The following is a 24810-nucleotide window of genomic DNA, read 5'->3' as shown; positions in this document are numbered from 1 at the left end:
CATCGACACGTGTCAAACATATACATATCGCCATGCACACACCACTGCCCACATATATGCACACGCCTCACACAAACATGCACACATGAATAGAAATGCAACCATATGTACAATGTACACACAAATGGGCACTTAGGCATGTGCACGCATGCACTCTCGCACGCACGCACGCACGCACGCACGCCCACAGCCCAGGCTCGGGTGGGGTGAAGGAGGTCACATTTCCTGCCTTCGACGCGTTTTTGAACAAACGTCAGTATAAATGTCAGCATAACAACCAGGCACTTTCCAAGACCACAGGGGAGAATTTATGGTGCATCGAAAAAAAGCAGCGATTTCCAGTCCTGTCCCAGCTGGGCTACAGAGGCTCTGTGTGGGAGATCAGCAAGGGTCTTCGGAGCTTCGGTTTCCTCGTTAGTAAAAATGAATCCTTCCAGCTCTGCAACATACAGTTCTATGGTTTTGTGTTTTAATTCAATGCAGATGGATGGATTGATGGATGGATGGATGGATGGATGGATGGACGGACGGACGGACGATGGAGGATAGCTGGGTGGGTGGAGACTCCCTGCTCTCCCCAGCTCCCTACCTGTAGCTCTGTGGTTGGAGGTGGGGCCACTCAGCACCATAGACAGTGCTCCTCCCCACTCACCAGTCTTTCACCCCAGGTACAAAGCCGGGGAGCCTGTTCTGTCCCAGAGGAGTCAGTTTCTCTGGAGCCAGCGTTGGGGCTGGATCAGCATTTCTGCACTCGTCTGGGCGTGGAGAAGGTCTGGACTAAATTACTTCTAACTCCTTAATGTCTAGAATTATATGAAGCCAAAGACCTTGGCCTTCTGCCTTCTGATGGCATAAGGGACTAATGCCCTTCTGGAGGGTCAGCATCACTGTCACAGCCTGCTCTGCTGTCTTGTCTCAATGAGTTTCTATGTCTTTTCCACCTCCATAAACTACTTATTGCTCTCCCTACAGCCTAAAACTACCCTCCCACACACACACCTCTGGGAGGAAGCTCACAGTGCCCCTCAGGGTGGCCTAGAAGAAATAAAACATCAAAATCACATCAAACCCAGTAGTTAAATACCTCCCAAGACTCAAGTTGTGTTAGTGGGATGGGCCATACAGACTGGTTCTTCCAACTCTGCTCATTCTTCCAACCCTGTGTGCCTGGGGGTGAGGGCCCTCTACTCCGGGCTTTAATGTCCTCTTCTCTAAGGAGGGGCGCTCCAGGACCTTGAGCCCCTCGCCCTTTCTAATCCTCTTTCCTTCCCTCTGGGGCTGTGTCTCTCTCCCATCTCTCTGAGGGAATCTCTCCCTCGCCACGTCTCCCTCAGGCCACGTCCATCTCTTTCCCAGGCTGCTCTCCCATCTCATCCCCAAGAGTCTCGACGTCTTTTCCCACCTCCAGATCCTGTCTCCTCTCACGGCTTCTCCTGCCATCTCTCTCCTGCCCACTCCTGTCCCTACCCACTCCTGTCTGTCCCGCCCACTCCTTCCCCAAACCTCCAAGTGGTCACCTTGAGGATTGACCCAAGATGAGCATCCACAGAATGGGGGGCCCCAGAAAGTCAGCCCCAGTGGGAGAAACCAGGGGTGCCGAGGCAGATGCCATCTACACTCTTTTGCTTCCTGTCTCCTGTTCTGGTGGGCAATATACACAATCTCTTATCCTCCAGAGAACAGAGTCTTCAAAGACAAAGGAGAAATCTGTCTCTATGCCCAGCACATGCCTGGCTCTAGCAAGCCCAGATGCTCCAATCAGGGTGACTGGCAGAACTCCCCCAAAGGAAGCTCCCTGGGGACCCAGGTCAGGGTGGCCCCCTTTGGCTGGGCCTCGGACCCCAGCCTGAGCCCGAGCACCCAAGCTTATGCTGTGACTCTCATAGCCACTGCATGCCTAGCCCTGTATCTGGAGACTCTACAAGGAAGTGGGAGAGCCCCTCCCCCACTCCGCCGCCCACGTCTACCACCTGTCAAGGAGCTTGCTAACAGACATGGTGCCTTAAATACTCAGAGAAGAGCTGCCCAGGAGAACTAAGATCTTACAGCTCCAGACCGCCCCTCAACAAGGCTGAGCTGGACCAGCAGGAGAAGAATGGAGGAGAAGGCTTGGTGACCCTCTGTGACTGGGTCTGAAGGAACCGGAAGGAGAGAGGTCCAGGCCACAGCTGGACAAGCTCAAATGTCAGTGTCCTGCTTGCATGGCTTTGGGAAAGGGAAGGCAACTTTCTCAAGCACTTACTGTGGCTAGAAGTGCCCACCAGTGGTTCTCACACTTGAATGTGAATCCTCTGAGGGCTTGTTACCATGCAGATTGCCAGGCTCCACCTCCAGAGTTTCTAGTGCAGTGAGTCTGGGATGAGGCCAAGAAGTCCCATTTCCAAAACATTCTTAGATGGTGCGGGTGCTGCTGGCCCAGAGGCCACAATTTAAGACCCAGGGACAGGCACTACCTCTAATCCCGCTACAAACCCTGGGTGCCTGCTTGACCATCCCATTTTATAGGTGAGGAGGTTAAGGGTGAGAGAGGAGAGAATGCCCGTTCTCTGGCAGCAAGTGCAGGAGGGAGCCTTCTCAGGGAAGGTCCCAGAGGAGGGTGCTGAAAGGAGAGCGTGCGATAAGACACTGGGGCCATCGGGTGGGACAGTGGGGCCCCACTTGGGACCAGGGCATATGGAAGGGCCTCCCTTCCCCCTATCTTTCTCTTCCTCTCCTTCCTCCGTTATTCCCCCTCCCCTCACTGGTCCTCCCCGCTCCTCCCACCCTTCGCAGACTCCAGCTTCAGTTGTTACTCCAACAGGGCCGCGTCTCCAGCCTCCGAGCCACACTGGAGACACGTGCACTGTAGAATACACCTGAGCCCAGTCCTGGCGCCGCCCACCCCCCTCAGTGTCCCCACCTTAATGAGCTCATCCCCTCTAGGAGTCACAACTAGTTCCTCCCAGGTTCATCTTCCCTAAGCCAGTCTCAGCTTCTGCTTAGCTTCTCTCTCCTCCAACATGGCCTCCTGATTGTCCCAGGTTTGGGGGTGGATGAGGGATGTGAAGGGGAAAGAAGTTGGGGAAAGAAGGAAGGAATTGTGTGAGCACTCAGATCTCTGAAGGCCTGACTCACTGGGGGCCCTCAGTCCCCAGCACAGGGCTGGGGTCAGGAAAGGAGGGGATAAGGGAACAGCCTGAGTGGGTAGAACTGGGTGAGGGGAGGGGGAAATGGCCCAAGAGGCAGACCGCAGATCAAGCGGACCAGGACAGGCTCAGGGCTCCTCCTGCACCCTCCCCTCCTTCAGCTGCCTCCATCCCCACTGCCCACACTCTCCTCCATGCCACTGTCCCTCCCAGGGCACACCACCAGCATCCCTTCATCCTGCTGTCCCACTCTTCTGGCACCTGATGCCTCTATTGTCCTAGACTCCTGGCCAGAGGTCCATGTGGGCATTTAGGCACCGCGGGCAGTCACAAGAAGGCAGATGTAAGCTTGCTCTGAGTCAGTCATACCACAAAAGACAAGCCTAAGCCGTAGGGAGGGGTGAGCTCCCTGTCCCCAAGGGTGTGCAAGGAATGAGGCAGGGGCAGGGGAGGGGGGCTGCCAGGTAGTCTGTGCCCTGGGGAAAGGCCTTGGTGAGCTTGGCTGTCCCCGTCTCTGTTCCTGTCTCTCGGTCTCCCTGGATTCTCCATGTCTGTCCCTCTCGCTGTCTGTTCTTCTGTGTCATGTGTCTCTCCCACTGCCTTACTGCTTGGTCCCATGACTGTATTTGGCTCTATCTTCAGGGCCTGGCCCAGCCCAGCTGTTCCCCAAATCTTGGGGGGAGTGGGGGCAGGGGAGTATGAGAAAGAGACTTTGACAGACAAGAACCAATTTAGAGGCAGAGGGACAGACCCTGGGGACAGGGGCTGGGGAGGGTCACGTGGCCAGGGTCATATCGCCTCCTGCCCCCTTGCCCACTGAGAGGAAGTCCCTGAAGACCAAGCCAGATCTGGAAGAAGTGGGGTCCACCCTTTCCCTCTAGACTAAGTGCTGGCCACCCTCCTGCTCCCTGCCCTGCAGGAATGTGCTCCTAAGAATAGCCCTCTGCGTTGGGGGTTGGCGTGAGGAATCCTGGGGCAGGGTTCATCTCAGGCATGGCCCTGCCTCTGGGCTCCCATCCACGATGTCCCCCAGAGTGAAACCTCCATGAGTTGCCCCCCACCCCTACCTGCTATCAAACGTCAGTCTGACTGTGTCCCTCCCTTGCATAAGAATGCCGTGGCGCCTGGGCCCAGGACGGCTCTCAGCGCCCAGGCCTTGCTGGGAGCTGTTTGTAAAGCTCTAAGCACCTTGACAGCACTGCTGCTGTTCCTGTGACTCCCGCGATCCAGGCTCCGGAGCTCCAGCCTCTTCCCACCTCTCCAGCCTTACTCCCGCACCTCCTCGTCCCTCCCGCCTCCAGGCCGGGGGCCCTCCATTTCCATCTCCTGCACGGGGATGTCCTCTCTTCTCCCTCATGTCCTTCCAGGCCTGTCCCTAGTCCACCTGCTCTAGTGCCCGGTCCCCACTGTGCTATTCTGCTCCCCGGTCCTGCCCTCCAGCGTTCGCCTCCCTGCACTGTTCTTGGGCAGATCAGCAAGGGTCTGAGCCTCTGGCACTGAGCAGAGGGTAGCACTGAGGCCCAGGGAAGGGGATATGGTAGGAAGACACTGCAGGCTCGGGGGCCCTGCACCCTGCCCTGAAATCTGGATCCTATTGGTCCCACCCTCTCCCCACCCCAGCTTGGGTTCTCTCTTCTGCACCCTAGGCCTGGAGTGCCTCTCAGTTTCAGACTCCAGAGGAGAGCCCATCCAGTCTCCCCTGCTCCTTGCCCCCATTCTCTAGATGGGGGCGCTGAGCCACGGAGAGGGGAGGTGATGGGCCCGTGAGCCCACCGGAGCTGGCCATGGACTTCGGTCACGCTGCACCGTTATGCAGGGTCCCCACCAGCAGGGCTCAGAGGCAGGGGCAGGCGGCAGGCTCCTCACGCAACCCACCACCCCGCCCACCCCGCCCGGGCAAGCAGCCTGGCATCCAAAGTTATTTGCCTTTGGAGGGCCCAGGAAGCCCGAGAACAAACATCCGGAGTCTCTGGAACTTCTCCCTACTCTCTCCTCATATCCCAGGATCCGGGAGCCACGGAGCAGGCACAGGCGCGCGCACACACACACACACACACACACACACACCCTTCAGGGCTGGGTAAACACGTGAGCCCAGGAGATCTCATGTGATTGTTGTGCCTGTGAATCTGTGCAAATCCGATAGAAGCCCAAAACACAGCCTAAACACATGACGATGCCCCCACAGACCCTGTATAAGTTTTGTCTTGGAACTGACAATTAAAATCGCTTTTGTATGACTTCTATTGATTGCAAAATTCCGGATGCTCTCATTGAAACTGATACACTCATCAAACCTGACCTTTTCTCTCACTCCACGGGAGCTCGCGCTTTGCTGGAGACTTAAGCACATGTGTGGCCTGCCCATTAGTCGTCCATAAAGCATGTCCCTAGGGCCATCATGTGACCAAGCAGAATATGTCCCTTGAGTCAGTAGGAGAATGTCTGTGTGAAAGCACGTGGGTCTGTGATTCTGTGGAAGAATGTGTGTGAGTGTAAGCGTGTGAGCACCCGTGTCCACATCTGTGCATGAGCCGTCTGCGTGTGCTGTGTCTGTCACAGCCTGTGCCCGTGTCTATGTGAGCGCGGGTGTGCCCTGTGAGTGTGTAGCTGTCTGAGGGAGGGTGTGAACCCGTGGCTGGTTTTGACTCCAAATAAGTGAATGAGTGTAGGGCTGAAAGTGTTGGCATCAGTGCATGTGGCAGGTCTGATTCTCCTTCCCCAGGCTCCCCCGTTACTGCCGCCACACGTCACCTGCGTGGCATTGGACAAGCCTTTCACCTTCTTGGGCTAAGTTTCCTCATCTATAAAATGGTGCCTTCTCCCAGCACTGCTGAGAAGACGAACTGGAACCACGCAAGTCCTGCCTAAACTGGCTCCCAGCAGGGGACTAGGCCACCTCGGTGCAAGTTAGAAAGAGGTGAGCTCAACCCCCTGGGCAACTGCATCCCTCAGGAGCGAGGCTGGCGGTGGGGGAACGGGCTGGGTGTCAGTGCCGCCCCACCTGGGTGGGAGCCCCTGTGCAAGGTACAACCTGCGAGGTTAGAAGCAGCGCCCTCAGGTGACAAGAATCAGCAGCCCCATTCTTCCTGCCCCATCCAGGTGTGCAGCCTGGGTCTGAAGGGTCCCTGACACTGGCACTGGGTGAGCATATTCCAGATGAGGCTCTAGGACACCCCCCCCCTCCAAACCATCCTCTACCCCTCCATCCCCAAAGCCCAAGAGAAGGAAGGCCTGGGCCGCAAAGTCCAGCTGTGCTGGCTGGAGGCTCAGAGACCCCCTCCTGGCCCAGCCCATTGTCAGACGGGGAGACTGAGGCACGGGAAAGACCAGGGACCCTCCCAGGGCACAAGTGACCCTGGTCAGTCCAAGCTGTTTCAAGACCTTGCTCTGTAGTTGGAGTTGGGGAGACCCGAGCTCTGAACTCGGTGGGCTCTTAAATGGAACCAACAGAGTCCGAAGGGAGCCTAAGGGAGTGGGTGGGGTCCTGAGAGACGAGCACTTCGAGGCCTGTGCCCTCAGCTGTTAGGACCCACCCCATCCTCCCCAGCCTGGCCAGATCCCCTACTGGTGTGATTAACCAAATTATGGGTTTTTTCTTCAGTAAATTGCATCGGCCTAATTGAATGAGGCTGCAGGAGCCTGGGCTGGAGGCTGACGGCGGGTGAAGATGGCAGGAGCCTGGAGGGGAGGGTGTGGGAGCGAGGGGGGAGGTGCTGACAGTGTGGGCACAAGAGAATGTGATATCACTCATCCAATGACCCCTCGGCACACCCACTCGCTCCCATCTCTCCTGGTGCCTGGGCCGAGCGACGTGAGGAACGGTGCTCCTCGGGAGACCACGGAGCATGTGCTCAGTGCCGGGAGCTGTTCATCTAAAAGCACTATTTCATGTGATCCTCCCAACAGCCCCATTTTCCACTCGAGGGAATTGAGGCTCGAAGATAAAACAATTGCTAAATGTCAGAGCCAGACAGGACTGTCTGACACCCCGCCCTTGCTCTTCCCCAGGACCCACGGCCTCCCACTGACCTGCTCCCGTCCTGCCCCTAGGAGACCTTCCGGGGAGTTCAGAGGAAGGAGGGGGCCTCACTCCAGCTTGGACCCAGACACCATTTCTGTCCCCACCAGGCATTTGTCCTCCCCCTGATGGTCATCAGCTGAGGCTGGGGCTAGTCCAACATGGATCACACACACACACACACACTCACACACACACACACACGCACGTGTCACCTACAGCACATCCACATACACTCCCATACACTGTCCCACTCTGTGTCCCACTCATCCCCCCAGGACGGCACCCAGGGACACGACTGCTGTCCCCTTCCTGTGTCATGTCCCACAGTCCTCCCCGGTGTCCAGTGTCACACATCACCGGCCTACAGGGCCTCACACAGTGGGACCGTCACCCTCACCCTCTCTCAGGGTGCCCGATCCTCAGTCACACACCGTGTTCCCAAAGCCCAGAGTCCCCGCACACAGCACCGTACACTCAGTTCCCAGCTGGCTGTGTTGCACGGTCACATTTCAGTGTCATCCAGGACCTTCTGACCCTAATAAAATCCATCTGTGATGGAATGACATGATGTCTGGGATTTACTTTAAAATACTTCAGCAAAGCAACCTATGAAGCGGGAGAAAACATTTGCAAACCTTATACGTGACACAGGGTTAATATTCAGAATACGTTTTTTAAAAGCCCTACAACTCATCCATAAAACAAACAAACAACCCAATTTAAAAATGGGCAAAGGACTCGAATAGACATTTCTCTAAAGAAGTTACATACAAATGACCGAGAAGCACATGAAGATGCTTAACATCGCTAATCATTAGGGAAATGCAAATCAAAACCGCTCTGAGGTACTACCCCACACCCGCTAGGATGGCTGCCATCAAAAATAAAAACCAGAAAATAACAAGTGCTGCCGAGGGTGTGGAGAAACGGAAACCCCACTGGTGACCACTGACGGGCATGGAAACAGGTATCGCTGCTGCCAGAGGCAGTAGGGGGTCCCTCAAACATTTTAAATAAAATCACCCTGTGATCCAGCAACCCCGCTTCTGGGTCTATATATCTAAAGGAACTGAAAGCATAATTTTGAAGAGATATTTGCACATCTATGTTCATAGCAGCATGATACGCAGCAGCCAAAAGGTGGGAGCCACCCACCTGCTCATCAATGGAGGAATGGAGAAACAAAATGGGGTGTATACAGGGGGTCCCAAACATTCTACACACTTTGACTGCTTATAAAATCAGTGTTTAGTAACATCCAGCTCATTTTCAAAAGTTGAAAGAATCTACAGAAATGAATAATTTTGGGGGTCAATGCCTGTTTTCAAACTGATGCCCGCTCTGGTCCAGGCACTGCCGATGACTCGAAGCAATGGAATCGCAAACAGAAGAATCATTTCGTTCTCTATTTGTGTGCCTTCAATTTACCGACTGTTGCCGGTTTTGTACCGTAAACTTTATCTCTTATGTGTCCCCATTAAAAAAAAAAAAAAAAGTCTAGTGGCACTTTAGGATAAACTTTCTTTGTCCAAAGCTTAGTCTGGCTTCACCCATTATTTCAAATCAGTTAAACCTGAAAAGGAGTGGCTATTCAGTGAGTTATCAGCAGTTAAAGTGTGTCTACATTTTGGGGACACCCCATATGTACAATTGAATATTATTAAGTCTCAAAAATGAAGGAAATTCTGACACAGGCGACAACACGGACGAACCCTGAGGACATTACGCAAAGTGAGACAAGCCAGTCACAAAAGGACGGATACTGTCTGAGAGAGCAGCATGGCGGTGGCCCGCGGTGGGGAGAGGGGGGTTTTTAATGGGGTACGTTTTGTTGTGCAGGATGAAAACGTTCTGGACTGGCTACACGTCAATGTGAGCATATGCAACACGACTGAACCAATCGCTTAGAAATGGTTACGACGGTGATTTCTAGGTTATGTACATTTTACCACAACTTAAACATTTCAAATAAAGTACTTTAGGAAAGAAAAGTAAAAAAAAGGAGGGAGGAGGGGTAGATGAACTAAATGTACTCAAATCTTGATAACCGTTCGATTTGGGTGACGAGCATGTGGCAAGTTTATTGTATTATATTATTGTGTTTAAAATGGTCCATAATAAAAAAAAATCCACTCTCGCCCTGGCCGGTTTGGCTCAGTGGATAGAGCGTCGGCCTGCAGACTGAAGGGTCCTGGGTTCGATTCCAGTCAAGGGCATGTACCTTGGTTGTGGGCACATCCTCAGTAGGGGGTGTGCAGGAGGCAGCTCATCGATATTTCTCTCTCAGCGATGTTTCTAACTCTCTATCCCTCTCCCTTCCTTTCTGTAAAAAATCAATAAAATATATATATAAAAAATTCACTCTCCCCTGACCTCACACCTCTTTCCAGCGTCCACCCCGCTTCTCTGCATCCCTTCACCACCCAACTCTTCAAAGGGCTGACTACGCTCTGTCTTCACTTCCCTCTCGCCATCTGCCCCGGCCATCTGGCTTCTGGCCCCACCTTGTCACTGACAGTTCTTGTCAGGCAGATAGGTGCACACGGCCCCCCCACAGCGTCCCCACCCCCACCTTCCCACTGGGCAGCCTCATCCTCCCACCTTGGACCTCTCCCCTCCTTACTCATGACCACGCCTTCCCCTCCCTGGCCACTCCTCCTCTGTCTCTTTGCTGCTCCTTCGTACCTCCCGGCCTCTAAGGATGGAGTAGGCGGGGCTCAGGGCTTGGGGCTCAGTCCTCCCCTCTGCCTGGGTCATCCCAGCCAGATCCATGGTTTAATAAACCGCCTATGGCTGCCAATTCCCACATACATCCCCCGCCCGGCCTCCGCCGCCCACTGGACCTCTTCACCTGCGTGTTTGACTTAACGCCCAAAACAGGACTCCCCATTTCTGCCTCCTTGCTCTCTCCCATCTCACTGACCCTGCCTTTCCCCCAGTCTTCACCATCTCAGTAACATCTCCACACCCATCACTTGGCTCTTCAAGTGAGAAACCTGGGAGCCATCCTCCATTTCCCCCTGGCTCTTCCTCTCGGTCATCAGCAAGTTCTATCATTTCTACCTTCCGAGTATCTCCAGAGTTCATCCCTCTCTCTCCAACTCCCCTTCCCTCCCCTTAGCCCAGGCACCCCTGCCTGGGCTGCAGTAGCTTCCAACTGGTCTGGCTGCTTCCCCTCAGCCTTTCCAACTCCTCCCCCACATACTCTGCAGCCTGAACAATCCTTCAAAACCATAAACGGAACAGTGTCACGCCCCTGCCTGAACTCATCGGGATCTTCCCAGGACAGCGTCACACACAGTGTCATGTGCTCCCCTTTCACATCATCACAACCACGACACACAGCGCCACACACACCTTGATCCCACGCCACGTCACACCCTCGGCTGCCCACAGCCTCACTCCATCCTATGCGTGGGGCACACACTCAGCTTCACCATTCAGTGTCGGACCCGTGGACCGCAAACTCAGGACCACACCCACTATTGCACAGTGTCATTCATCCCTGTTTACGTATTTGACCCTCATGGATGTCACACCCTCAGGGTCACGCACTTGCTATCACTCAGCCGCACGAAGTCACACAGTATCACCACGTCACATACTCGGTGACACATCCACAGCCTCACACAGTCTTCAACAAGTGGTGTTACACTTGGAACCACTATCACTCAGTGTCCACCCCGTGTCGCACTCAGTGACTCACCCACTCTCCACTCAGTACCCCACAACTGAGGTCACGTTTGATATCACACATGGCACAAGCTCAGTGCCACACACTCAGAAGAACGCCCACGGCCCCACCATCAGTGTCTCCGTGTCACCTCGACATCACTCTGGTCCCACAAGCTCCCCTCTCCCCCACCCCACAGGGTAGTCGCCGGAGCTGCTGCCCCATGTCAAGGTTGTTTCCTGTTGTTGTGCTCAAGTCCTCAGCCACTGCTTGTTCCTCTAAGGATTTCCTGTTGTCAGGGCCCCCCGTCAAGCCTGGCCCAGCCTGGGACACACAGCTCAAGCCCAAGAGCCAGCCAGCAGGAGCCCTGGGCCCCTCTGCCCCCTCACTCTGGCTGGACCCATGGGCTTTTCCCCAGCCTCAGCCCACTGCCCCACGCCCAGAGCGCCCAGGCCTGGGTTCCCCAGGAGGGGCGCCTGTGGGCGGCTTGGAAGAAGCTGACGACATTGTCTGACTAGCTTGGGACAAGACCTCAGCTGGTCTAGGGGCTCAGTCTGAAGCTGCGGGGAGCCAGAGGAGGGGGACAGACAGTGGACAGGGAAGGACAAAGGGTTAAGGGGTTAGAGCGTTAGGGAAGGCCTCCCAGAGGAAGCCAGCTGAGAGCTGGAAACAGGAGGAAGAAGAAAAGACCTCCCAGGTGGGGGCACCAGACGGGAGCAGAGGCTTGGAGGCAGGAACCCGAAGCGCAGGCTGACGAGGACGAAGACAGGAACAGGAGAAAGGCGGTTACGTTGTGGGGTTTGGGGAGAAATCCATTTCTCTCCTATCAGCTCACTCCTCTCTGCCAGACCAGCATCCCGATTCTGGCAAGCAGGAGCCCCAGGCACACCCTTCCTGCTTTGCCTTCAGGGCCCCACAGATTGCCCCCAACAGCTGCCAAGCCCCTCACCGCCTGCCCCAGGTCAGCCCTCAGGAAGGACACGCAGAGGCCAGCACACGCGCCCCACACGGCCCGAGATAAATATTTCCCGAGAAACGGAACTCGTTCTCTCTGTGTTTACAGCCAAGGGCCAGGACGGGTGGGGGGGGGGGGGGGAGGGTCAGGCAGAGGAACCTCACCCTGAGCCCAAAGCTTCTAGCCCAGCACGGCCTCGGGCCTGCTGTGTGCCTCTGAGCCAGCCCCTCGCTCTCTCTGAGCCTTCATTCCAGACCTCCCTGGGCCTTGGCCTGCCCATAGCCTCACCCAGTCTAGCTTGTGGCTTCTCTGGGTGTAAATCCCTGGTGCTTGATGTCTCCTTCAAAGGAGCCTTCTCTTAAAAAAATTTTTTAATTGATTTCAGAGAGAAGGGGAGAGAGAGAGAGAGAGAGAGAGAGAGAGAGAGAGAGAGAGAGAGAGAGAGAGAGAAACATCAGTGATGAGAGAGAATCATTGACTGGCTGCCTCTGCAATGCCCCACACTGGGATCCAGCCTGCAACCCAGGCATGTGCCCTGACTGGGAACCGAACTGTAACCTCCTGGTTCATAGGTGGATGCTCAATCACTGAGCCACAACGCGTGGGCAGAGGATGGCAGGACCTGTGTCTGCCCATCTCTGCCTTGTCCTCAGTTCGTCAGGGGTATGAACAGATAGATGGACAGACAGGCAGAGAGACAAGCTGGAGTGGCAGCTGAGACCGCCTTCCTGGGCCCAAGTGCCTGCACACCCCAGGCCTGTACAGCCCAACAGGTGGGCACAGACAGATGGCAGGGCCTCAGAGCCCCTACGGATGCCAGATGCTATGCTAAGTTGTTGGCAGCCGCCCCCTTGGGGCCACGGGGCATCTTTGAGGCCACTTGCTCCTGATGTGGGGAATTCAGGAGGAGGCTGGCACATCTGCCAGTTGGAAGCACCCAAAACTTTTAAATACGGACGTGACAAGGCCGGCCTTCGGCAGTCCTTCCAGGCTCATCCAATGTCCCCGGCCGAGTCACTGGTGGGCTCCGTTGACACGGTGACCGTCATCCCAGAGAGACCCTGCAGGGCAGCCGCATGCCCTTGTACAAGCTGAGCCTTTCCCCCACGAAGCCTTTCTCGACCCCTGGCACTCCCACCTTACACGACCCCTGGCTCCTGGCCCTACTACCACCATCTCGCCATGCCGGGCCCGCTCACTCACCTCACTCCTCTCTTCCAGACCAGCCTCAGCCCAGACTCCGAGACCAAGCGGTCCTTCGCCCAGGACCCAGGGCAGAGAGGCTTTGGAGCTGGTTCTCAGCACCGAGCCAGGCCCTTGCAGCCCCTCCTCGGCCTGAGTCCTTGTTCCAGGTCCTCTCTGCTGCTCCCAGGCCTGTGCTGGTCCTCGCGGCCTCAGCTGGTTCTGTCAGCAGCTGAGCACGTGGGCCTCTCTGGCTATCCACCTGACCTCTGGCCTCATCCGTCAATGGCCTTGACCCTCCCCATCCTTCGAAGGTCCAAGGTGTCCTCCACCAGCAAGTCTCCAAGACTGCCAGCAACCCAGCAACTGCCTCTTTCTCGTGTCTACTCCAACCCCCTCACAATCATCCTCATTCATTCAAGAAGCATTTACTGAGCACCTACTATATACGAGGCTTATGCCAGGCCCCATATAGGTTGAGGAGACAAAGGAGGCAGCCGTGGTTCCTACATGAAGGTGTTTATCTGCATGGCAAAGGATGGATAACCACACGGGGTAACGAGTTACCTGACTCTAAGCTTAGAGAAGCTTGGGGGCTGTGAGTGACCTGGAAAGAGGAGAGACTGACTTGATCTGATGTGGAGAGAGCAATCTGAGAGGACTTCACAGAGGAGGTTACATCTTATTTGGGGCTTGAAAGGGAGTACTGGTTGAAAATAAATAAACAAATAAACAAGAACCACTCCAGAGAGAGGGCTCAGTGGGAGTAAAGGCAGGGAGGCCAGGAAGAGCTGGTGTCCAGAGCAGTGAGTACTGCCATGTCTAGGGGTAAAGGGCGGACACGAGGGGCCCCACGGGCAGGGCTGGCAATGCCATGCCAAGGGGTATGGTCTTTACTTATCCATGGGCAGCAGCAGAGGAGCCAGTGCTGGGCAGAGCATTTGGGTGCTTAGTGTAGAGACCTGAGCCCCGGCCTGTGTCTGCCTCTCCCCCAGCCCTCACCCCATAGGGCTCCCAAGCCCCTGTCTGGGCCCTGAGAGGCCAACGCCAAGGGCAGGGACCCAGTGTGCTGTGTTCACTACGTGAACAGCCTCAGCCCTGACATCCAGAGGGAGTATGACCCTGGCCCCAAAGGAGGACTCAGGAGGACTATGAACCCAGAGAGCCCCTCCCCCAGACTGGCCAGCTGGCACAGGCGCCAGGGAGCCATCGCAGAGGGTGTGCTGAGCAGACACACCCTGGTAGGTGGGGATGGTGCTGGCCGCCCTGCTCTCCTGGCTATCATGCTGGGGGTGCCAGAGGAATGTGCGGTGCCCACAGAACCTTCATGAACCCCACCTCACCCCTGCAGTGCACCCCGTCTCACAGTTCACAGCCTAGTCCTGGCTCTAAGGAGCTCACTCTTGAGGGAAGCAGGGAGGGTGCCACCTCCCTCCAAGGACCGGCTGCGGGCAGGCACGTCACAATACTGCCCTGGTGACTTCTCCCAGCGGCTCTTCTTGATTATGTCTAATAAGTGATTATGTCCAACAATGATGGAGCTTCTTACCCCCATGACAGGTGAGGAAATTGATGCTCAGGCAGGTTAAGGGACTGGCCCAAGTTCACATACCTAGGAAGTGGTGAACTTGAACGCATGCCCATTTGACTCCATAGACTGTTCTCTAGATAAGGCCGTCTTGTCTCTCCAGCCACCACCGTGACTGGAGGGCTCCTCGTTGTCTCCCCATGCCTCTTCCCCCTTTCCCTCCAGCTGTCCCATAGTCTGGGCAACCCCTTAGGGTCCCTACTCTCTCCAGTCCTGTCCTTTCTATGCCAAGGGTGGCAACCTGTCTCTCCCAGCAGGGCTGAGCATGGGCCTGGGCACTCAGGATGGGGTGCTAACCAGAAATAGAGTAGGCTCTGCCAAGAGGTCAGGCAGACACCTGCCATCTTCTGGGTGGGGTGGGTTAGGGATTGGGGGGGGGGCAGGAGAGCTGAGAGCTGAGGGCCTCAGAGCCTCAGATCCTTGGTCTTAGGAGGGGCAGCAGGACCCAGACAAAGGGAAGGTGGGGAGAGAACAGGGAGAAAGGGACCGAATGGGGATGACACAGAGAGGCCCCATGGCAAGGGTGAAGCTGAGCGGGGCTGGGAGGAGGGCAGAGCGTGAACTCGCCAGGAGCAGGGCCAAGGGCTCAGGCACAGCGGGCTGTGCAGAGGATAAACAGGAGCCTGGGCCTGGCTCCTTCTCTCAGGGCCCGGCTCCCATTGCCCGGGAGGGTCCCAGCTTCTCCAAAGCCCGCTCCCTTCATGGCTTCCTGGGAGGACGACAAATACAGTCTCTCCTGGCGGGTGGCAGCGGCTGCGGAGACACTGCCGGCTCCCAGGAACGCCATCTGTCCCAGCTCTTGGGGGGGCCCCGCCCCACGGGGAATGCCATGGCAATAAATAAATTAATAATGACTCTCCACTCCTTTCCCCAGCTCCCAGCTGTAGGGACAGTCTCAGGAGTCCCATGCTGACCCCGCTACGCCCCAGGCCCTGTGTGGGTGTCTTCTCTACCAGGCTCACCAAGGGCAGGGAGAGAGCGAGGTTGGGCATGGACACCGCTGCGCTCCACTCACAGTCCTGCCCCGTCTCGCTCACGATGTGACCCCATAGGCCTCAGCTCCCCCGAATATGAAAGGAGAATAAGAGCCCCTGCCTCAGAGGGCGGCTGTGAGGGAAGTGTGTCTAAAGCTCCTGGCACAGGGCGGGGGCTGATCCAGCAGCAGCCCCCTTCCTCTCGCCAGGACTGGGCACACGCGTGGGCTCCTGCTGGCCTTGCTGCTTGGTCCATTTCACACGCCCCCCTCCTCCATGCCCGTCTTCACCGTCCCCAGGCCACCCCATTTCTGTTGCTCCAGGCCCCTCTGAGCACGGAAGATTCCCAAGAGGCACCCCAAAGGCATGGTCAGGGGCTGGGATGGCAGCCCTCAGTTCAAAGCAAATGCACCCACTGAGAATCAGAAATGAGAAAAAGCACAGTTCCCAGGCTCCAGGAGCTCACAGTGCAGAGGGGAAGACATACAGAGTCACGTAACGGAGAACACGGGGCGCTGATGGCACAGAGAGCAGAACGCCCCAGGATCCCACTGCCCGGACAGGAGAGCCCGGAGGAGGGAGTGCCGGGCCTGGAGGGCTTCCCGGAGGAGGGGAGGCTAGAGCTGAGCCCAGAAGGATTTGGGAAGCTGAGGCGGGAAGAGGCCAGCAGGAGTGGTTCTGGGAGGCGGGAATGTATGAAGGGAGAACTGTGGCCTGGCTGTAGCTGCAGAAGAAGCGGGCGGTGGGGAACATGGAGAATTTTTTAGCAGAAAAGTGACAAGCTCAGGTTTGTGTGTTAGAAAGATCCTTCTGGCTGCGACATGGAGGATGGGGACAACCAAAAGCGGACAGCAATGAGCTGTCCAGGGGGAAGGTGATGAGCCAGGGACTTGGGGGCAGGCAGCAGAATGGAGAGGAGGAGAGAAACTCACGGAATACTTAGGGCAGAGAATCCACCAAGAATTGTTGGATGAGGATGGGGAGGATGAGGGAGGAGTCTGAAATGGCTCCCAAGTGATTTGAGAGGAGGGCCAACCTTCAGTGGGAGGGACCCACCAGGCACGAATAGGGTGGGGCTGGTGGTCTCGGTGTGGGGTGACCCTAGGCTGGAGGGGGTGGGGCTTGGGTTCGGCTCCAGCCTCCCAGTTCTCCCAGGGGCGAGGGCAATGCTCAGACTGATCCCAGCCTGTGCCCCTGCCCCCTCAAGCCCACCCACTCCTCCCTCTGCGGAGCTCTCACCTCCAGTCGGGCGTCTCTGCTTCCTGGGGGCACTGGCTCCTGTGCAAGGAGGTCCCGGTTGGCTGCAGAGACAAGAAGGCCAGGGGCTCAGGTGTGCCGGTCCCTCTCCCCTTCTCCCCAGCCTGCCCCCCCACCCACTCCGTCCCCCCAGACCCCGGCTTCTTGTCCACAGGTAGCCGCGTCCAGGGAGCTGAGCCTGATTGCACCCTGCTCTCTCCCCACACGCCCCTCCTGCTCCTGGCTTCTCCGAGCACCCTAGCTCTGGCATCGTCTCTGCCCCTCAACTCTGAGAACAGGGCCCAGCTCTTGCTTGCAGCCAAGCGCCCCTCAGAAAGGAACCCACCACACTTTTACCCATTCCCAGGCCCCCTCCATTTCTGCTTCTCTCCGGGGAACTTCACCCGCTCTCTCTGCGCCTCGGATTCCCCATCTATAACGTGGGATGTGCAGTGTCCGGCTCACATAGTCACTGGGTTGGGCTCCCAGCTAGGGTTTCGGTGAATCCTAAATGTATATGACCACGTGTGTGAGTCTCCAACCCCAGCCTGGCGCCCAGTTGTCCGGGCTCCAAATGGACCCCCCACCCTGCCTCCCATCAGCACGACTCGCACAGCTCCGCGAATGCTGGGGGACACCGGGGACTGCTCACCTGATCTCTAGGACGCCACCAGCCAGGTGGCTTCCAGAAACCCCAGCCTCTCTGGGAGGCACGGCCGGCCGCCTGCCCCTCCCCACCCCCACCCAACAAGCACACCCAAGCATGGGACAGGCGGCGGGATATTCTGAGCCTGGCTTCGTTCCCGTCAGCTGCTGGCCGCCATGCCAGCCTGGCGCGGGCGCAGGGGCTGATTTGATTTGGCAGCTTTGGAAGCGTGTGGTGGGGACAGGGAGGGGGAGGGAGGATGAGACACCCATCCCTGCTAGGAAATAAACAGCCTCAGGCACTCAGCGAGCTGGGGGAGGGCACAGTCTGGGATGGGGGGCCGGTTCCCTGCCTGGCGCCCCTCTTCTCACCCAGGCCCTGGATGCCTGCCCACGACTGCTGGAATCCACGGGTCACAGGGGAGACAGTAGCTGCACCTGGCGTGTGGATGCTTGCGGGGTGGCTGTGGCAGGGTGTCTGGTTGTGCTGCATGTCCCTGTGTCCTGGGGGGTCCCCTGCTCAGCCAGGCCTGCAGCGGGGCCTGAGCCTGGCCCAGGACGACAGGGGCGGGGGGGAGGTCTGTGTGCAGAGCAGTGGGCTGGATGTGGCCATCTCCCAGATGACTGTGGCCACGCGGCTGGGCCTCTGCGGGCGACTCACTGCAGGTCAGCACGTGACAAGGTGACCCCTGTGTCCGAGTCCAGTGGAGGGCCTGGCTCCTGTAGCATTGGCCCCGGCCTGTTCCTTCCCTCTGTGCGATGACCCTGCTCACCCAGTCATGTCCGGCGGAGGAAATGACGAGGGCTGAGATAAGTGCCTGACCCCACAGCCCATCCCTTTTGTCCACAAGCCTGAGCCCGCTTTTCCACGGGCCTCTGCTGACCCACCCCCTGCGCCGCCGGGGACAGCCCCGCCCCTTCCTCGAGAGGGGCAGCTAGCTTCGCTCGATTCCCCAACGGCCCCTCGCCCTCTGGTTCCCTGTCTCCTCTGGCTCCTCTTCACGCATGGGGAAGGTAGACAGGACGAGGGGAGCCTCGGCTAGGCATCCACAGCTCCTCCAGAATCCCCCCTCCTGCCCACCCCCGCGGGGAGGGCAGGTCAGCTCGCCCCCCAGAGGCCCCAGTACCTCACCACCCTGCTAATGTGCTGCTGGCACCCTGGGGACCTGGCTCCACAGCCCCCAGTTAGAGAACTGCGACTGCAGGGCCAGGGGTTCTCATTCTCTGACCTCAGCATTGAGAGGTCAAGGGTGTGGAGTCAGACCCTCGTCTCAAGGGACCCACAGGCCAGGGCTGTGCCCCAGACACCAGCCAGGAGGTCTGGGTAGGGTGGAGCCTGTTTGGGGGAAGACGCAATGTCTCATCTATCACCACCTCCCCATTGTCCCACCGTCCTCTGGGGACCTCAGGGCTCTCCCCACCCAGCCACAGGAAGCTGAGCCCCTCCTGGAAACAGAAGGAGGGGACACTGAAGGAGGGGCTCCAGGGCGAGGGGGAGCCTCAGCCAAGCCCTTGGGGTCACAGAGGCGGAACGTAGGCTCATAGAACTCAGCTGTCACAAAGGGTCTAGTGGGAGGAAGACCGTCTGCAGAGAGGTCCTGGGGGACTTCCTGGAGGAGGTGTGGGTGCCCAAAAGGAAGAGAACACTAGGTTCCAGGGCAGCCTCCTAACTAGAGACATTGATTTCCACCGGGGGCTGTGCCCATGTGAGCATGGGAGCACATTCCAGTTATGGAGTCCTGAGCTCTGGGGTGTGTCCCAAGGACTGGGTCAGCCCAAAATAGGGGTCAGCCAGGCAGCAGGCACAGCGACAGAGAAGAGAGTCATCTGGGCAAAGAAGAGGAAGGAAGAAGAGCTCAGGGCTGAAGAGAGAAGTCTGTCAAGCTGGTCATTACACCATCCTCAAACCCGAGATGCCTGATGCCCAGGGCAGTGTGCTTCCGTGACCCAGGCCCTGCCACAACCTCCTGTGCAACTTCCCCTCTGAGGACCTTCCGCTCTGAGCTGCCTTCCTCCTCTGAAGAATGAAAGGGTTGGACCTGATGATCTCCTAGGGCCCTCCCAAGTCTGTCTTTTGAGAGAGGCCGACACACAAGGACAGCCGGAGATGGAGACTCCACGGATGGGCCAGAGCCCGAGGGCAGCAGCGATGGGAGTGAGGAATGGGACGGCAGGAAGAGCAGAGGGGCTGAGGGAAGCGAGGACAACCCCAGGGAGGCCCACTGTGGGTTGGGCAGCTGGGGAGGGGCTCCCTGCTGGGGACCCTATCCTCAGGGCCAAGACAGGAGGTGGAAGACAAAGGGGCCTTGTGGATGATAGGGAGCAGCTGTCACCACCCCATCTGCCTTCTGGCCTGTGGGAGGGTGACAGACAAGGACTCGCCCCCCCCCAACCCAAGTCCTGCCTCCACTCCTGCTCTCCACGGGCTCCAAGGGAAAGGGGGAACACCCAGGACTGGGAATCAGGAGCCAGGTTTCAGGCCCTGCTGTGCTGCGTGACTTGGGGCTGCTCCCAGCCTCTGTCACATGATCTGCAAACCAGGCAGTGGTGCTGGGCTCCTGAGGACCCCCCACCCCAACCCCAGGCGGGCTCTCTGGAGGGCTGGAATCCTTCTCTCCAGCCTGACTGTGGTGTGGGGGCTGAGGCACGTGCACAACCCAAGAGGCAGCAAACCACTGGACAAATGGGCCAGCCTTGTGCTCGCCACAGGGGAGTACCCATCAGTCCTCCGCTCTCCAGCATCCTGGCCTGGGACGCCCCCTTCCGCAGGCCCTTCCACAGCCACCCCCAGGGCACGAGCAGGATTCTCCCTCCTCCGCCTGCACTCCAGGGGTGCCCATGCTTACACTGCCCCTCTGGCTGCTCTGGCCTCTACCCTAGTCGGAGGCCCTTGCACTTAGGGCCCTCAGGGGCAGGGGTTTGTGTGTTTCCGTGTCTGTGTCCAGGAAGCGTTCATGTCCTGTTTTCCCCCTCAGGCCAGGCTGCCGGGGGGAGGGAGGCGAGCAGGACTCTCCTTCCTCCTGTTGACATTTCTGCCCAGAGACTTTAGGGGCTGGGAGGCAAGGGCGCTCCTCTCTCCGCCATAATCTGAAATGTTGAGGAATGGAGGCAGGGCTGAAGGAAATGACCTCTTACCCTGCAAGCTTAGGGACTGGCCGGTCTCACACGTGCACACGCACCAGTTCTGTTAGGCCCAGAGAAAGCCTGTGTGACCCAGGTCAGGAGGGTCTCATTCCCCACCTAACCCAAGCTCAGCCCTCCCTGGGGGCGGGGGCACCTGCCACCCCAAGCTACCATCATCTCCATTGCCTCTTGTTCTGCTTTAATAACTGAACATCGGCATTAACAAGGCAGGTGGTTGCAGCTCTTCCCAGCAGCCCCATTTAGAATCATTGAATCATCACATCATCAAATCCTAGAATCTTGGATTCACAGAATGTCTGCATCTTCGGCTCCTGGAGCCTCAGACTCTTAAAGTCACAGAATGTCGGAACCGCACAGCCACGCCTCCACGCGGCCCTGACAGGGAGCTGAGAGTCGTGGACGGCTGGATCCCCAGAGACGGACAATGCTCGAGTCTGTCATCCATCCCTAGAGCTCATAAGCTCCCTGGAGATATTGACCCCCAACTTCCTCCTGTTACAGCTGAGAAAACGCAGCCCAGAAAACGGCCTAGCGCAAGATTATCCGAGTGGGAGCCAAGCAGGGCCCAACTCCGAGATTGCAATATTTTGGTGTTCTGGACACTGCAGAACTTGTCAGAGAGTTACCTTCGACGCCTGAAATTCCTTCGCTCTTCCCCTCTCCCTAACTCTGTGCCTAGGCCCCCCAAGTAAAGGCAACCATAGATGGGGGATGGGCGGGGGGCTCAAGGGGCCAACTCCCTCGGGGCGGGGGACAGGAAAACACCAGCCAGCGGGCAGGCTCCTCTGAGGAGGTGCTCCGAACACAAGACCAGAAGGTCCTGGGCCCCCAGGGTCCAGCCACACGAGAGGCACCAGATCCAAAGTGGAGGGAGCACTTGAGGCTTACGAGTGGTATTAGAGCCATCACGTCTGTTTAGCATTTTCATAAATTTACATTTTAACTCGTTTAGCAATGGATGCATGCACTTTTGGATTTGAATTTTATTAAGTACTGCATTTCACAGGTTGTTTTAGGTTTTGCATTCTGAACACACTTTGCCCAGGGCAGATCCGAGTCCCCACGCTACAGAGGAGGATGCAGCAGCCCGAGCATGGGCTGGGTCTCCTGGTCTCCATTTAGCCCCAACGCTGCTGACATGGGAGGCCCTCCTGAGACCGTCTGGTCCTTAGAGGGCCCTGACGCAGGCGCAGGCATCTGCCCTCAATCCCTGCCCTTCCTCATCCAAACACCAGGGGCGGCATTCTCTCTCTCCCTTCACCTCTACAGCTGACCAACTCCCTCTCCCACCCCTCACCCCCAGCCCCCTCCCCTCCATCCTTGACATTTCCCTGTCTCAGCCTCCTCATCCCTTGTCTGGACCACACTGCACCGTCTCCACACAGGCAGCCCCACCTCCCCCCTCACTCCTTCAATGCGGTCTCTCTCCAGCCAGGGCCCAAGGGGCTCCCCAACACACAGGGCTGAGCCATCCCTGCCCTGCTTTGAACTCTCCCCCCACTGCCCGGATCCTTCTGGGAAAAGTCCAAACTCCCTGACATGCCTTATAAGCCCTGCACAATCTGGTCCCTGCCAGCATCGCCAGCCTCGTCCTCTCTTGATGCTTCACCACCTCCTCGCACCCCCATCCCACCTACGCAGCCTCCCCGGTAGTCCAGGATCCTGCCTCACAGAACTGTGGAGCCACACTTTCCTTTCTCTGTCTGCCACCAGCAAGCCTTCACGTTTGCCATTCTCTCCTGCGCTCTGCCCAGAACTTTCTCCTGGCTCTCCCTTAGCTCCCAGTTTACATATGTTTCCTCCTGGAAAATCCCCAACTGGCCCCTCCCGCTCACTGGGCTGAATTAGGGGCCTGGCTCTGTCCCACCATGGCCCCCTAGTCTCTCTCCAGCAGTGCCCTCACCACACGATCCACCAGCATCAATATTTGTCTGCGCCCCCTCCTGCCTCCCATCAGCTGCCCACCATCAGCCAGGTGCCTGGGACCCAGGTATGGGGCAGATGCATTGTTACTCACACTTGGGGCCCACACTGTGCTCATCTCTACCTATCCTCTCTGTTGGGCACATAGTAGGTACTCACTTAACGTCCACCTATGAAGGCCTGGAAGTGCACAGCATGTCGCATGGACAGGCAGGGCTGGGGTGCTCAGAGGAAGAGCGAGTCCCTGGGCTGGGCTGGGGACTTCCTGGAGGAAACATCTGGGAGGATCCCTCCATGTCAGTTCGGTGACAGAAATTGAGGACAGGCCACAGGAAGTCCCCAGTCCAGCCCTCGGGGGAGCATCAGAGCAAACCACCAGAGAGGCACCAGGAGATCCCGTGGCCAGGACCCAGGATAAGACACTGGAGGGGCTGGCAGTGTATTCAAGGAAGGCTTCCTGGAGGAGGCGCTGCTTCTGGCTGTTTTGTGGCAGGGAAGAAAATGGAGATGCATCGGGTTGGAGAAAGACAGAGATGTGGAAGAGAAAGCTCTGTCCCTGTCTGTCCTTTATCCCTGAGAGAAGAGGGAGGCGGATGATCAGGAGGCGTGAAGGGTAAGGCGAATGGAGATAACATCAATACCAACACCATGGCCAGGGCGGGTATGGATGGCTGGGGCTGGCAGGGAGCAGGTCCCCAGCTGTGGCTGGGAAACATTTCCTGTCTCCTAGCCAGAGGGGTCATTAATAATCATTTACCCACCACAGGCATCACGGAGGCCAGCCAGGGAGCAGCATGGTGCTGGGGCCAGAGCCCAGCCTGACGGCCAGGAGAGCTCTATTCTGGGACTGGCCCTGCCACCTTGCTGTGAACCTGGGCAAGTTACCTGACTCCTCTTGGCCTCTGGTAATGCTGGTAAAAGGAGGGCCTCAAGAGGAGGCTGCCTAAAGCCCCCTGCCCCCCGTTTGGGCCTCAGTTTCCCTAGATGGCAATTGGGCTGCTGACCCTACAGAGGGTTACAACATCTGCTGACTGACATGAGCACCTGGACTATGGCAAGCCCAGCTCAGGATGCCTGGGATGGGCAGTCCGGACCCAGCATCTGAAGAGGGAGCCTCATGGAACCAGGTGCGCATCAGGTTGGGGGAAGCATGGACGGAAGGGCCATCTGCCCAGGGCCTGGGGGCTGACAGTGCGGCTGGGCCAGGAAGACCGGGTTTCTCAGACACAGAAGGTGGGAGCCCCATGAGGCCTACTTGGTCACTGCTATGACCTTAGCACTGAAAACTGTGCCTGCCTGGTGCCTAGCAGGTGCTTGAGAAATGCTTTTAGACAGCTGAACGAGTTAATCTGCTAAATGAGAAGTTGGTGAAAGGAGCCTGGAATTTGGAAAGAGCTACCTGAAACATGACGATGACGATGACTCAGGCAAAAGACAATGGGGTGGGCAAAAAGCTTGGATGTGAAAACTTGAAAAGGATGGAGGCCCAGGGATGGCCGCCCAAAGCCATACAGTATTGCTTGGGAAGGATCAGCGGCCTTTGAGATCCCTCTTTCTAGTTGGGCCAGAATCTTCCTCAGCCTCAACCACATTTCTCTGTTCACCCAACACCGTCTTCAAGGCCCAGCTCAAGCCTACTCACTTCAGAGAAACTTCTGGAATGTGAGGCTGAGGCATTGGCCCCCAGCCCCTTCCCCTGACTGGCAGTCTCTGTGCCTTCCGACCGTAAGTCCTGTCCTTCATGCCCTCCAATACCTGCTGGCAGGATGGCCAGCAATGTTTCCTCACAGTTTTCTCTGGAGGGTCTGACCTGCATCTTCCTACTGACAGGATCTCCCCCATTAGACTAGAGGGTCCCCAAAGGAATGGCCAGGCCTCCTTTTTCAGATAAGGGTCTCTGTGGGGACAGGGACTACTCCCCCCAGCAGAAGTAGGGTCAACAAAGGTGGAGACAGACCAAGGTCTGCCTGGTTGTCTCCCAGCCCAGGGGCCCTCGCTGGGGGCCACACAGAGAAGGGAAGGGAAGAGGATGGGCCAGCAGAAGGGGGCACTTGCTGCTCAGCTCCCTGGAGGTGACAGGAGCCAGAAGGGCACTGGGCCATCCCGGGGACGAAGACCTCATGGTTGGCAAACTCGCCCAACTCCCAGCCTGGCCCGAGGTGCTCTGGCACCAAGGACGTGTCATCCGGTTACCACCCAGGCGTCACGGCCCGGCCCGGTCTGCTCTCCGCGGAGACTGTGAGGTGGTAGTAAACACAGTGACCCTGCGACACGTGCATCCTCTCCCCACCCTCCTCCAAAGCCCGGCCCCAAACACGAGACAGGCTGAGAGGAAGAGAAC

General features: G+C 57.5%; 1 protein-coding gene and 1 non-coding gene across 2 annotated transcripts in view; both read right to left on the bottom strand.

Moving 5' to 3' along the window:
- PDE2A (phosphodiesterase 2A) overlaps positions 1-24810 on the bottom strand; it is a 61834-nt gene that overhangs the window by 34281 nt on the left and 2743 nt on the right. The window contains exon 2 of the mRNA XM_008149936.3: positions 16761-16822. Coding sequence (XP_008148158.2) covers positions 16761-16822 — 62 coding nt within the window. The remainder of the gene's footprint in view (positions 1-16760; positions 16823-24810) is intronic.
- On the bottom strand, positions 2781-2859 carry MIR139 (microRNA mir-139). The gene has a single exon (NR_129244.2). It is a non-coding gene; the product is annotated as a microRNA mir-139 (primary transcript).

This window comes from Eptesicus fuscus, chromosome 13 (genome assembly GCF_027574615.1).
Source record: "Eptesicus fuscus isolate TK198812 chromosome 13, DD_ASM_mEF_20220401, whole genome shotgun sequence".
In the NCBI taxonomy this organism is placed as follows: Eukaryota; Metazoa; Chordata; class Mammalia; order Chiroptera; family Vespertilionidae; genus Eptesicus; species Eptesicus fuscus.
The sequence above is the reverse complement of the archived record's forward strand: the minus strand, read 5'-3'. Positions and strand labels throughout refer to the sequence as shown.